The sequence below is a fragment of the Osmerus eperlanus genome, chromosome 15 (assembly GCF_963692335.1).
Source record: "Osmerus eperlanus chromosome 15, fOsmEpe2.1, whole genome shotgun sequence".
Lineage (NCBI taxonomy): Eukaryota > Metazoa > Chordata > Actinopteri > Osmeriformes > Osmeridae > Osmerus > Osmerus eperlanus.
In genome coordinates, this window is record NC_085032.1 from 15,739,538 (window position 1) to 15,752,534 (window position 12,997).

At 48.4% G+C, this 12,997-nt stretch overlaps 2 protein-coding genes across 2 annotated transcripts in view; both read right to left on the reverse strand.

The window, feature by feature from the left end:
* Positions 1 to 155: 155 nt before the first annotated feature.
* On the reverse strand, positions 156 to 8,177 carry LOC134035382 (zinc finger homeobox protein 4-like). Its single transcript, XM_062480376.1, has 4 exons — positions 8,069 to 8,177; positions 1,517 to 1,650; positions 484 to 684; positions 156 to 254 (listed from the first exon to the last, which is right to left on the reverse strand). Exons 2-4 carry the CDS (start codon positions 1,637 to 1,639, stop codon positions 156 to 158), a joined length of 423 nt encoding a protein of 140 aa, XP_062336360.1. The 5' UTR covers positions 1,640 to 1,650; positions 8,069 to 8,177.
* The window catches only part of LOC134035383 (zinc finger homeobox protein 4-like), a 29,780-nt gene continuing 24,591 nt past the window's right edge, over positions 7,809 to 12,997 (reverse strand). Inside the window, exons 7-8 of the mRNA XM_062480377.1 lie at positions 8,069 to 8,179; positions 7,809 to 7,816 (exon numbers count right to left, since the gene is read on the reverse strand). Coding sequence (XP_062336361.1) covers positions 7,809 to 7,816; positions 8,069 to 8,179 — 119 coding nt within the window. The remainder of the gene's footprint in view (positions 7,817 to 8,068; positions 8,180 to 12,997) is intronic.

Here is a 12,997-nt window from a genome sequence, read left to right on the forward strand (position 1 = left end):
TGATTTCTTACAAATATAAAAAGCAGACGCTAGATTAACATCGGAACGCTGAGAAGTGAATCTCTAAAATCAAAAACATGTTGTGGAAGTGGACTATTCAACCCACTTGTTGCCAATAAAAAGACCTCATTTTGTGAAGCGGAATTTGCTTTTTCTCAGAGGACGACAACTGTCAAGTTTATGATGGTAGTCTCCAGGGATCGGTATAACTGCATGGGAAATCTTTTATGGCAGTGCTCCGTGTCAGCCTTGAGCTAGACAGGGGGCCGTGAGGAGGACTGGTCACTCGACAAAATGACTCCCATTTTTTATTCCCGCATTCAGTTCTCGACCAGAACAAACACATAGAAAATGTTAAGAACCCACGGTGAGAACGGACTTAAGGGAGCGAGCAGCGTCAAGGCCGCTACTCTACGAAACCTCCCCCCCCCTCAGACTTCCTGTTTTGACTTTATGACACAAAACTCCCGTTTTCTGCCTCACCGTCATGATGAGCTTTTCCACGCAGTCCGGAGCCACGCTGTGCAGGTGCGTGAGGTGCAGCTGCAGGTGGATCTTGTTGCTCAGGACGTCCTGACACAGAGGGCAGCAGATCACAGGCTGCACGGAATGCTGGGACATGATGTGCAGCTGCATGCGGTTGGCGTCCTTGCTGCTGTAGGTGCAGTAGGGGCACTGCTGCACCTGGAGGAGAGGAGGGGATGGGGGGGGGTTCAGGTAAGTCACGGCCTGTATAGGCACCAGACATTCATTTCACATTTGAAAAAAAAAAAGCTGCACTTATTCCGACATTTTTAATTAAAATACTTTGCCATTAAGGATAAAATATTTTACGACGACATCTCGATAATCGGACGGAATCTTCCAAGCTAAACATATTGGACAGCTAGAGTCCCCCCCACCCTCCCGCCCTTAACTTTACACACAAAATGTAGATCAGCCCTGCTTCATGTAATTCACTTAAGACCCCAACTCATGCAATTTTATTACAGGAAACATGATTGGTTGGATTTTCTAATCAGGAGATTACAGATGACAAAGGTGTGCACCCTCTCCGTCTCTGGCTAGCCCTCATTACAAGGAGTACTCCCAACATGACTGCTCCCCTCCACCTGGCTTTAATATAATCCATTTCTGAAATGACTCATCCCTGCGTCCACTCAGGGGCCTGCACCAGACAAGCTAATACTTCATAATCTAATTTAAAAACACATATAATTTAAGGAGACGCAAACATCCTGGGGAGCTCCATCACGGCTGCAGGTATTCCACTTCACAGCACGAAGGAGCCACAAGGCGCTCTGATTAACCCTTTGCGGTTTCTTGATGGTGGGAGGAAGCTAAATGTGCTAATCTTAGCATTTTGGGCTAATAAGCCTCGCTATTAGCTTAGTTTAATGGATGACGGTTATGATAAGCGTGGTCAGTGTTGTGGTGGAGTGTGATAGCATTAGCAGTGAACCATAGCATTAGCGTTAGTGGGTGCATGATAGCATTAGCAGTTAGCCTAGTTTACCTGTTCGTTGGCTGAAGTTTTTCCTTCAGCAGACTTGGGTCGTTTGGGAGGGCTGTCGTTCTGCTTCTCCTGTATCAGGCAACGTTTACCGGCAGCAGTCAGTCCTCCAGTCTCTTTTCCCATGCTGTTAACCCCTTGAAAACGAAAGATCATTTGATTAGATTCATATAGGAGACCATTTCCATTGTGAGTGTTTACAATAGAGGAATTGTGAAAGAGGATGTTCGTGATGTTTTTGTTTAGTGATGACACACCTCACACATCCTGATGCAATCACATACAAGCAAACGTGAAAGTTAATCTCAGAGGGTAATCTCACACAAACGCCACAAGTGAGATCCTACAGCGTCACAGGCCTCATCCAAATTCGCACACATTAACTAATTTCTGCCCTGAGGACATGAGGAAAGTGTGGTAGAAGAAGAAAATAAATTTAAAAAAATCGGGAAAAGGCTTGGCTCATTATCACAGCAAGACATACATAAAATGTTATGGTAATATTATACACTTCATTAGGGCCATATACATTTCCCCACACTTCTAAACTAGCTCTCTGCCGGAGCAGGATACTAAATATCCTTCGCCTGGTCACGGCTGGAGGTAGGGAGGCATTTTAGACCGTTACAGCAAAGCTCAATACAGAGAGATCAGCCTCTGGTTGTATTTAGTAAACGCTGCAGCCTCTGATAAATCTTTCATTAGCTTCATCCTAGGATGCAGGAAGCCCAGACTGGGTATGCTCTGCCTCTCTGATTTAACCACTCTCCACAACACAAAGACACAGTACAGACACCCCACCACGCTCTCTCTCTTTTCATTTATCTGTCCCTCTCTCTCTGTTTATCCCTCTCTCTCTTTTCATTTCTCTCTCCTCTCTCTTTTCATTTCTCTCTGTCCCTCTCTCTCTCTCTCTGGTTCTCTCTATCCCCTCCCTCCCTCTCTCTCCTTCTCGCTCTTTTCCTCCTTCCCCCTCCCTCTCCCCCCTCCCTCCCTCTCCCCCCTCTCTCTCCCCCCTCTCTCTCCCCCCTCTCTCTCGTCTGGTCACTCAAGGCAATATGTGAGCTTCACTCCCACAAATCAGCACTTCACGGTGGATGCACAAATGGAAAGGGGGAAATCTGAGCAGTAATACATGCAGGGCAAAAAAAAAAAAACATTTTGTATTTTATATTATTCTATGGTGTGTATTTGTACTCGGCGCATATCAATTCCTCCAGCCCGTTCATGCATTTTAATTCTGTTGCATTAAGTAGGCGTTCCACTTATTTTATTTGTAATCCCCTATATCTGCAGCCTGAAATATTGGCCTGTCAAAGAAAGTGACAGAGAGGGGGGATGAGGGAGAGAATAAACACAAGGGTACAATGTGAATTTCCAAGAGCATCCCAGAATTTCACCGCGGCTCGGAATAGCGAGGTAATCTCTTCTCCCTCTGACTGTGATGGCCCCTGCAGGGCTGAGTGTGTGTGTGTGTGCGCATGCCATGTCACCATCATCACATGACAAACCCTAACATCTCATTGGTCAGATCTGGCCACCAAGCGCCCTCCGCATCAGCTGATACTCTCTCGCTCATCCCGCTCACCTTGTTTATTATGACCACTTCTAATTTCAACTTTCAATTTTCGCCTCCATCTTCCAGTCAATTTGCAACTAAATTACTTTGAGCCTGAGGGGGGGGGGGGGGGGGGGGGGAGTGTCAAACAAGACGCTGCAAACAGATTTTCATTGCAACAAGGAAAGAACCTTTGCTTTCAACATTGATTACTGTCATATTGAATGCACGTGTGTGTGTGTGTGCGTCACAACATTAGGAATGCCCTTCAGCTTTCCTATCTACCTCTTTCATTAACGGTTACAACACTTTGTTGCTTGAATAAAAATGCGAATTTAAACAGGTTTAACCTTGAACGACCAGACTGATACTCTCTTAAGGAACTAAAGAACACAGGCTAGGAAAAAACACATCTTATCGTCTCAGTAGAAAATACTAAATGAACTGTATAGTCCCTCTTCAGGACATATGACACATTGTGTGTATAATATGCTTTTCAGAAAGCCATAATGGTTGAGAGAGAGAGAGAGAGAGAGAGAGGAGGGGGGGTTAGAGTCTCATTCTCCTTTGTCTCAGAGCCTGCATCTCACATTTAATGACCCTGTCTTTTTCTTTCTCCTGACTCCTCGCGTACCCCTTCCCCCTCCCCCTCCCCCCCCCCCCCCCCCCCCCCCTCCTCCTCCTCCTCCTCCTCCTCCTCCTCCCCCCAGTGTCCTGGTGGAGGCTGAACCTTGAGCAGCAGCAGTACGGGGCAGCAGAGCAGAAGCTTGACACCATACGCAGCCCAATGACAAATGTCTGCATGCAGCAGGACCTTCCTTGATTAGATATATCACAAGGTGATTTATGACATTCAGACTCTTTGCATTGCAGGGGAGAAAACACCACAGTCACCACCCATCTTTATTTGCAACTGTCAATGATGTTTAGGGAGGCACACACACACGAACACACCCACACACACACTTCCTGTACTCCTGGGTATAATTCTACCCTACCTAAATTATCCCAGCAACACCAACAACCCTACTGCTGTTAATAGGTTTTCTCTAGAACCTAATTAAGAATTCCTTTTTCCTCCTGAAGGTTCATACACCTTCCTCTGTATCATGACCATGGTCTTTTCCTCCACCCAGTCGAGGTTTAGTGACCTGGTCTCCCTTTGTGTCACCAAATAATATTTTTTCCTCAATAAACTATTAAAAAAAAAAGAAAGAAAATTGTAATCATGTTGTTTCAGAGACCCAGATAACAGACCCTCGTCCATATTAAAGCAGCAGCAGCTTGGATTTAGTATTCAATTTACAGTCTTGAGCGCTGGCAGGCCAGGCGGAGGCCACAGAGCAGTAAATCTAGCCTAGCTCTGGGGCTGAGAGAGGCTGGGGCAGAGAGAGAGAGGCTGGGGCAGAGAGAGAGAGGCTGGGGCAGAGAGAGAGAGGCTGGGGCAGAGAGAGAGGCTAGGGCAGAGAGAGAGAGGCTGGGGCAGAGAGAGGCTGGGGCAGAGAGAGGCTAGGACAGAGAGAGAGACTGGGGCAGAGAGAGGCTGGGGCAGAGAGAGAGAGGCTGGGGCAGAGAGAGAGAGGCTGGGGCAGAGAGAGAGGCTAGCACAGAGAGAGAGACTGGGACAGAGAGAGAGACTGGGACAGAGAGAGAGAGGCTGGGACAGAGAGAGAGAGGCTGGGGCAGAGAGAGAGGCTAGCACAGAGAGAGAGACTGGGACAGAGAGAGAGACTGGGACAGAGAGAGAGAGGCTGGGACAGAGAAAAGCTGCTTCTTTGATTTACTGGTCCCTTGGTTTGAGGTCAGCTCTAGCCTGACCTCCAGGGTCACCTGATAAGATTAGAATGGCACACTTTGAACCCCAAACTCCCACCATATAACCACTGAGGTCTATACACAGGTCAGGAGGGAGGAGAGAGAGAGACAGAAAGAGAGAGAGTGACAGACGGAGAGAGAACGATAGAGAGCGAGACAGAGAGAGAGAGAGACAGAGACAGAGACAGACAAAGAGAGGGAGAAAGAGAGAGAGAGAGTGAGAGCGAGAGAGATAGAAGGACAGACAGAGAAAAACAGTTTTATGGCCGTTTGTTATTTTTGGTGCGGCTTTTGTTCATCCCCCGTCTCCAGTCATCTGTTTTAATGAGAGATAAATATGAGCAAGCGAATGTCATATCTGACAAATGGACCAGGACGTTCAACACGCCATGATTACGATCCAAACAAATCCATAGCTGTAGGCTCATAATTAAATATGCTAATAACTTTCATATATTTTAATCTAACATCTAGGAAAAACTGGGAGTCGAGCAGGCCACGTTTCAGATGAAGGCGAGGTGGGGGGGGTGAATTTTGCGGGGACACATGCAAACAAAATGTTGCAAATGTGAATGTGCTAATCTAAAATATTCAATATCCGATCTCGTTTGCATTCCTTCCCTCTCGTTTCCTCTTATCTGTGTAATTCAAATTGTACACAAAATTAATACGTAACATTCGCTTGAAAGAACAATGAGTAATTTCCTTGCTAATTTGAAGCAGGTAGGCTCGGTCATTACCCCAAGCCAGGCTGACACGCTCATCTCCATGCTGGCCTTTGTTTGCAGGGTTATTTATAAAAGTGGGCCCCTAAGCTACAACTGTGACAAGCTCCATCTACACACAACACAAACCTATCTGGAATTAATCCACATCGGGACATTAGCATGGAAAAATGTAACAAGGATTACAATTAATCTAAAGTGACATGGGATTAAAAAAAGACAATACAAATGAAGCAAGTAAAAAGCTCTCCCTCTCTCTCTCTCTCCCTCTCTCCCCCCCATCTCTCTCTGTCCTTCTTTGTTTAAAGGATCTTGGTCTTGGGAGATGAAGTGCACAAACACACTGCTCACTTGGCTTGTATAATCTCTTCCCTGGAGACGAGGGTCTCGTCTGACTCCCAGGCTGGTGCCTCCTGAGGTCTGGGCTCAGGGAGGGACACCGTTTCCAGTCAGGATTTAAAGCCGCGAAGAGAGCAAAACAAGAGTGGGTGAGGCTGGCCGCAGTGGCACGCCGGCTAACACGCCGGCTAACAGGCCGGCTAACACGCCGGCTAACACGCCGGCTAACAGGCCGGCTAACACGCCGGCTAACAGGCCGGCTAACAGGCCGGCTAACACGCCGGCTAACACGCCGGCTAACAGGCCGGCTAACAGGCCGGCTAACAGGCCTGCTAACAGGCCGGCTAACACGCCGGCTAACACGCCTGCTAACAGGCCGGCTAACACGCCGGCTAACAGGCCGGCTAACACGCCGGCTAACAGGCCGGCTAACAGGCCGGCTAACAGGCCGGCGAACACGCCGGCTAACACGCCGGCTAACACCAGATGCTCAGATGCACACCCCAGGAAACACCATGCTAAATATCGAACGCTGCATTTCTGCTAAATCCTCACACCATTTCAACAGTTTAACGTCTATTCGGTATTCTGGAACATAAACACATACCTATATACTGTGTATGTACATATACAGTATATATACATATATGTGTGTATTTATGTACCTAATGAGATTGCAAGACGCAACACTGATTGAGGAGGGGGAGGGGGGTGCGGGGGTGCAGGGGTACGAGATAAGATTGGAGTGTGTTTTGGTGCTAGCTATTTGTATGTGCATGGCAGTGTTTAATGACTCCGGAGGTAATGCACAGCGTGCATGTATGGGCTGTGAGGGGCCCCTCACAAGAGCCTGTCAAGCAGACAGGCCTGAGAGATAGACGACTAGCTCAACTAATAGGAACCCAGACTCCTTCTGCCTCATTGAGTCCAACATTATGTAGCTAGGTATGGAGGGGGAGGGACAGAGACAGAGAGAAGGAGGGAGGGAGTGAGAGAGACAGAGAGAAAGAGAGACTGAGGGAGAGAGAGGGAGAGACAGAGGAAGAGAGGGAAAGAGAGAGCACATGTAATATTCATCCTCGGCCATGGATTTCCATCTCATACATAAAAAGGCCGTATGAATTCCTATTTGGGTAAATCAGATCTAACAATGCCTGGGGTGTCCCAACCACGCTTAGGCTCCGGGCGGGGGGGGGCAGGCGGGTGGGGCGAGGCTGGGGGGGGCGACCGCCAGCTCCTCTACATGAGCTGGCCTTGTAGGGATTGTTTAGCCTTCTGTTAATGGATGCTGATTTGGACTAAAAACACTTTCTTCGGTCCTCCCTCTCTCCCTCCCTCCCTCTGTCCCTTGCATTCTCCTTCCCCAGTTCTTCCTCCTCCCTTCTTTCTCCCTCTCTCTCTCTCTTTCTCTTTATGTGGGTTCTCATCTTGTGGCAGGCAACACTTTACGAACGGGCTACCGATTGGCTAACCGTTGACCAATTAAAATAGAGAGTTCACAAAAGACAGGAAAGAGAAAGCGATGGAGGAAGTACAAAGAGAGAAGAAGGAGGAGAACTAATCAAGGGGTTACAAGGATGCAACGCCATATTAGAAAAACACATACATGAGCACTGTCTAATCCTGGCGCTTATGAAAAATTAATATGTCACCCGAGAGGCCACAATTAATATGTCACCCGAGAGGCCACAACTACGGTGAAGATTAATGCAAGGCGCTTATAAATTACAAGCACGCAACCTGATTTGATTAAAAAATAATCTAGGTCTGGTCACTGGGTAGTAATATCTCCCTCAACTTATCCCAGCCTCCTCGCGTGTCAGATGGGAGAGATTATAGCAGGTCATACGGAGGATAGTCAGCAGCCTGACCACACACACAAACACCCCGCTGGCCCCTTATCAGAGACATGGAAAGAGAAAGAGAGGAGAGAGAGAGACAGAGAGAGAGACAGAGAGAGAGAGAGAGAGAGAGAGAGAGAGAGAGAGAGAGAGAGAGAGAGAGAGAGAGAGAGAGAGAGAGAGAAAGGAAAGACAACACTACCCCAAGACAGGCGGTTGGCTATTGTATCTGTGTGTGTGTGTGTGTGTGTGTGTGAGTGTGTGTGTGTGTACTTACTGGTTTCTCGGTCAGCTCTCTTGGCCTCGGCCAGCTCTCGGTCATGTAGGTTGAGTCCCGGTCGGGAGGCGGAGCGAGGGGGAGGAGCCTCACAGTCCTCACCTGACTCCTCTGGAAAACAAACCAACAAAACTACATTACCCAGACTGCCTCACTGGCCCAGAAATACAGAATTACACACACACAAAAGAAAATATGAGAGAGAGAAAAAAAGGCAGAGCAAATATTCTGCACACACACACTCGTACAAGCTCACACTGACACGCACACACACCTTCTCACAACTAGCAGATTATCCCGCCCCTCTCTATGTGGGTTCAGCCCCTTGTTTGATAATTCTGTGTATTTACGGTGTTCTGCCAGTGGATTAGTGTGTGTGTGTGTGTGTGTGTGCTAACACTAATCCTAGCCGAGCCCGGGCTCTCTTTCATCCACACATCATTTGTCTCCGGCTGGGCTGATGTCACTTTGTAATGAATTTTGAGCAGTCTGAGAGAGGCCAGATAACCAGGCGCACACACACACACACACACACACAGATGCTGCACATTTCAAACACACAACACAGATACAAAAAGTCCTATGCATATCCACAGACCAGAAATCTTACACACACACACACACACACACACACACACTTATAAAATCACACACACACAAAGGCACAGAATTAGAGCCCATCTATTCTAGACCCCTCCTCCTTTTACAGGAGAAGGAAAATGATGTTTCGCAGAAGAGCTGCGCTCATCAATCCTGAGGTGCCTTAAAAAAAATATTATAATAACACACAGACACACAGACACACACACACCCACAGAAAGGGGCCATGCAGGTCAACTACCATTTGCATACAATCACTCTGGTCATTGTGAGAGGAGCATGAGGGGTGCAGGGTCTCTTTGGAAACATGATATAATTAACCCTTTCAGATTCTGTGGTTTTCAGACACACAACACACACACACACAGACACACACAGACAGACAGACACACACAGCCCTGACGCCACCACTTAAAGCACCAACACATTAAGTGGAAATTATATACAGCATGAAATGTTCATGGCACATGCCGGTGAGTGATTGAGAGGAGAAATTGAGGTTGGGAGTGTGTGTGTGAGTCTGCCTGTGTGTGTGTGTGTGTGTGTGTGTGTGAGAGTCTGCCTGTGTGTGTGTAAGGCTGCCGGTGTGTGTGTGATTGCCTGTGCGTGTGATTGCATATGTGGGCGTCTGCGTGTGTGTGTGTGTGTGTGTGTGTGTGTGTGTGTGAGAGAGAGAGATTGCGACTGCTCTCTGCGACTGCTCTCTGCTCCTGATGTTTTATTAATATGGCTCTGACAACAGGGATGGAGCATCTCCTGTCAGCCCTGGACGCCTCACCGGCACAAATTGCAATTTTTGGTGCTGGTGCAGCAGTGTAACCCCCCCTCACACACACACACACACACCCCGACAGAGAGAGACGTAAGAGGAGGAGGCGACAGGGAGAGAGAGGAGAGTGTGTGAGTGTGTGTGTGAGAGAGGAGGGTGTGTGAGTGTGTGTGTGAGAGAGAGGAGGGTGTGTGAGTGTGTGTGTGTGTGAGAGAGGTGCCTTTTCAGATCTACATTCTTTGCTGCACTCTAGTCTTACAAAGACATGCAAACCACACAGAATGAAGAGTGTGTGACACAGAGAGAGAAATAGATAGAGAGAAAGAGGGGAGAGAGAGGGAGAGAAAGAGAGGAGAGACAAATAGAAACAGGGGAGAGAGAGAACAATGTATAATGAGCGAGAGATGGGATGATAGAGAGAGGAGGGAAGATACACGGAATGAAATGACTTCTCAAACGGCCGACAGACCGTCTTAAAGAAAAAACACAGAAAGTCCCCAAAGCCCCTCTTTTCTTGTCACTGTGTCTGCCTCCCTCCCTCCCCCCTCACTCACTCCTCTCCACCCTCTCATCACACACTGAAACCAGAGAGGGAGGAACGAGGGGGGGGGGGGGTCAGAGAGGGGGGTTCAGATGTGTGTGTGTTTGTGTGTGTGTGTGTGTGGGGGGGGGGGGGGTAGTGCCCTAGGTCACAGGGCTAGACAGTTCTTACATCCTGTCACTGAGGAAGCCTAATCATGACTGAGCAGACATGCTCATCTCCACACACACACACACACACACACACACACACTCCTGCTGCGTTAAGAGCAGGGAGAATATCCTATGACTCGGACTGGTCTGTATTTCTTTATCTCCTTTGTTCCTCCAGTGTGTGCGGTCCTCCCTCTCTCCCCTCCCTCTCTCCCCTCCCCCTCATTCTCCTTCCTCTCTCTCCTCCCACCATATCTCCTACTTTCTCTCCGTTTCCTCTGACCACTCTGGGTGGAAGGTGTGAAGGTGCCATGAACGCTTTCAGCCTCTAGGGGGCATTGCACCTGTACGGCTGTCACAGAGATATGGGACGAAAGAAGAAGAAAAAAAGAAGAAAAGCCAGGGAGAGGCAGTGAAGGCAGGGAGAGGCAGTGAAGGCAGGGAGAGGCAGTGAAGGCAGGGAGAGGCAGTGAAGGCAGGGAGAGGCAATGAAGGCAGGGAGAGGCAGTGAAGGCAGGGAGAGGCAGTGAAGGCAGGGAGAGGCAGTGAAGACAGGGAGAGGCAGTGAAGGCAGGGAGAGGCAGTGAAGGCAGGGAGAGGCAGTGAAGGCAGGGAGCACAGAGGTGGGAGACAAAGAGAGCAGGGAAGAGAAGAGCTGCTATCATCTGTTTTTTATCACCAGTTCTTTTTTCCTTTCTCTTGCCGTTTAATGCGGTGGTGTGTGTGTCTGTGTGTGTGTGTGAGTGTCCATGTGTGTGTGTGTGTGTGTGTATGTGGAATGTGCTGCCAAATCGAGGACATTCCCAGACAAGCTCTCTCTATACATCACCAGTGTCTGCCCTCTGACTGACCCTGCCACTTACACACACATCTGTGTGTGTATGTGTGTGTGGTTGCGTGCTTGCAACTGATTGAGTGAGTGAATGTGTGTGTTTGTTATATGCACACTTGGGGGTGGGGAGGGGGGAAGGGGGCGAGGGGAGGGGGGGTCTGTGGCAGCAACCATCAACTTAATCACTAACAGAAGACGCATGCACCAAACATTTACACACACACACACACACACAGCAGGTCAGCCTGAGCTCAGTGTGTGATTCTGGCAGTTCGGTGGAAGTCTCTTTGATGTGGGTCGCTCAGAACATGAAAGCGGACCAGTGAGCTCCAGGACCACAGACCTGGGATCAGATTACCAGCCCCGGCCTGACCATTAGAGGAACAGAAACAGATCTGACCTGGGGCCAGCGCTTAGGGGAGACTTCTATAGGATAGGAGGTTGGAACTACGTTACCCACAATGCAACTGCAGTGAAATAACCGCCAACATCCTGAGTCAGCCCAGGGAATGTGATGGGAAAGAGGAAACAGAGGTAGAAAAAAAACTATACTACAACTAAGAAACTCAATCCTGCTTTACATGCTGATTCTAGGACGCAACTAATGACGCCTCACTGGCCTGTTTTACTGTGTGAAAGTGCACAGTGCCTCCTCTGCAGTTGTGCTGGACTGTGATGCTAATATCTACCCACACCTCTGGCAAGTCCCTTGAATAAGTGTGTGTGATGTGACATTCCTGCACCGTGTGGCTCAAGTTTGGCCTCTGTATTTTACTGGGGTAGAACTTTGAAACATTACACCACAGATACACACACACACACTACACAGACACCCACACACACAAACACAGCTCTGCTCAGTCAAGGGCCAGTGGTAATACTGCCAGAGTAATAACCTTCCTGATCTCTCCTTCTCTCTCCGCCAAATCTCTATTCCCCCTCTCACTTTCTTCTCTCTCTTCTCCTCTCTCCAGCTCTCCCTCTTTACCTTTCCCCTCCGAATTTCAGCGCGTTTAACAAGCATTTAGATTCTAACCAGATGTTGTTAATGTAGCATGTCTAAAATACTAAACATCAACCTAGAAGACTACAGCTAGCTCCTGCACTGGGCACGCACACACACACACACGCACATTTACAACGCAGATAAAACATGTAACGTCGGCCATCTCCCTAGTTCTCAGTCAGGAAATGGAACTGCCATGTTAGCAAAATAAGAAGCTAACTTTTGGATGAGACGTTTGTGTAAGAATAAGTCTGACTTTGCTTTTGTTGTTGTCAGTTAAAACTGCTTTAGACGTGTCATTTCATTTCCTCAGCTCTACACAGCCTTCTGTGTCTTCCAGGCGCCACACACACACACACACACACACACACACACACACACACACACACACACACACACACACACACACACACACACACACACACACACACACACACACACACACACACACACACACACACACACACACACACACACACACACACACACACACACACGCCTCCTCTCCTGTGAACACACAGCTGAGATTAAAGGGTGTGTGTCTTGCAGCACAAACAGAAAGTGAACTCTTGTGTTCTGTTGGGGCTTCAGTTCCCTTCCTGCGAGTACAAGGATTGTAATTACTCTTTTACATCAACAATGGTGTTCAGAGGACAAAACTGCTTCAAACGGTACTGAAACAAAACACACATGCACACCCACGTGCATATGCATCCACACACACACACACACACACACACACACACGTCTCTTACACAACAGATATATTGCATTTGTGCTTTGTAGTTCACCTTGGGCGTACCGGCTGTTTAGGAGGCAGCACGACTGGCTTACTGAAGGATTTAAAAATCATTTGAAAAGATTCCTCCCTTTCCTCATCCCATCCTCCTCCCCTCCTCAACCCCCTCTCCTCCCCTCCTCATCCCCCTCTCATCCCCCTCTCATCCCCCTCTCCTCCCCTCCTCATCCCCCTCTCCTCCCCTCCTCACCCCCCTCTCCTCCCCTCCTCATCCCCCTCTCCTCCCCTCC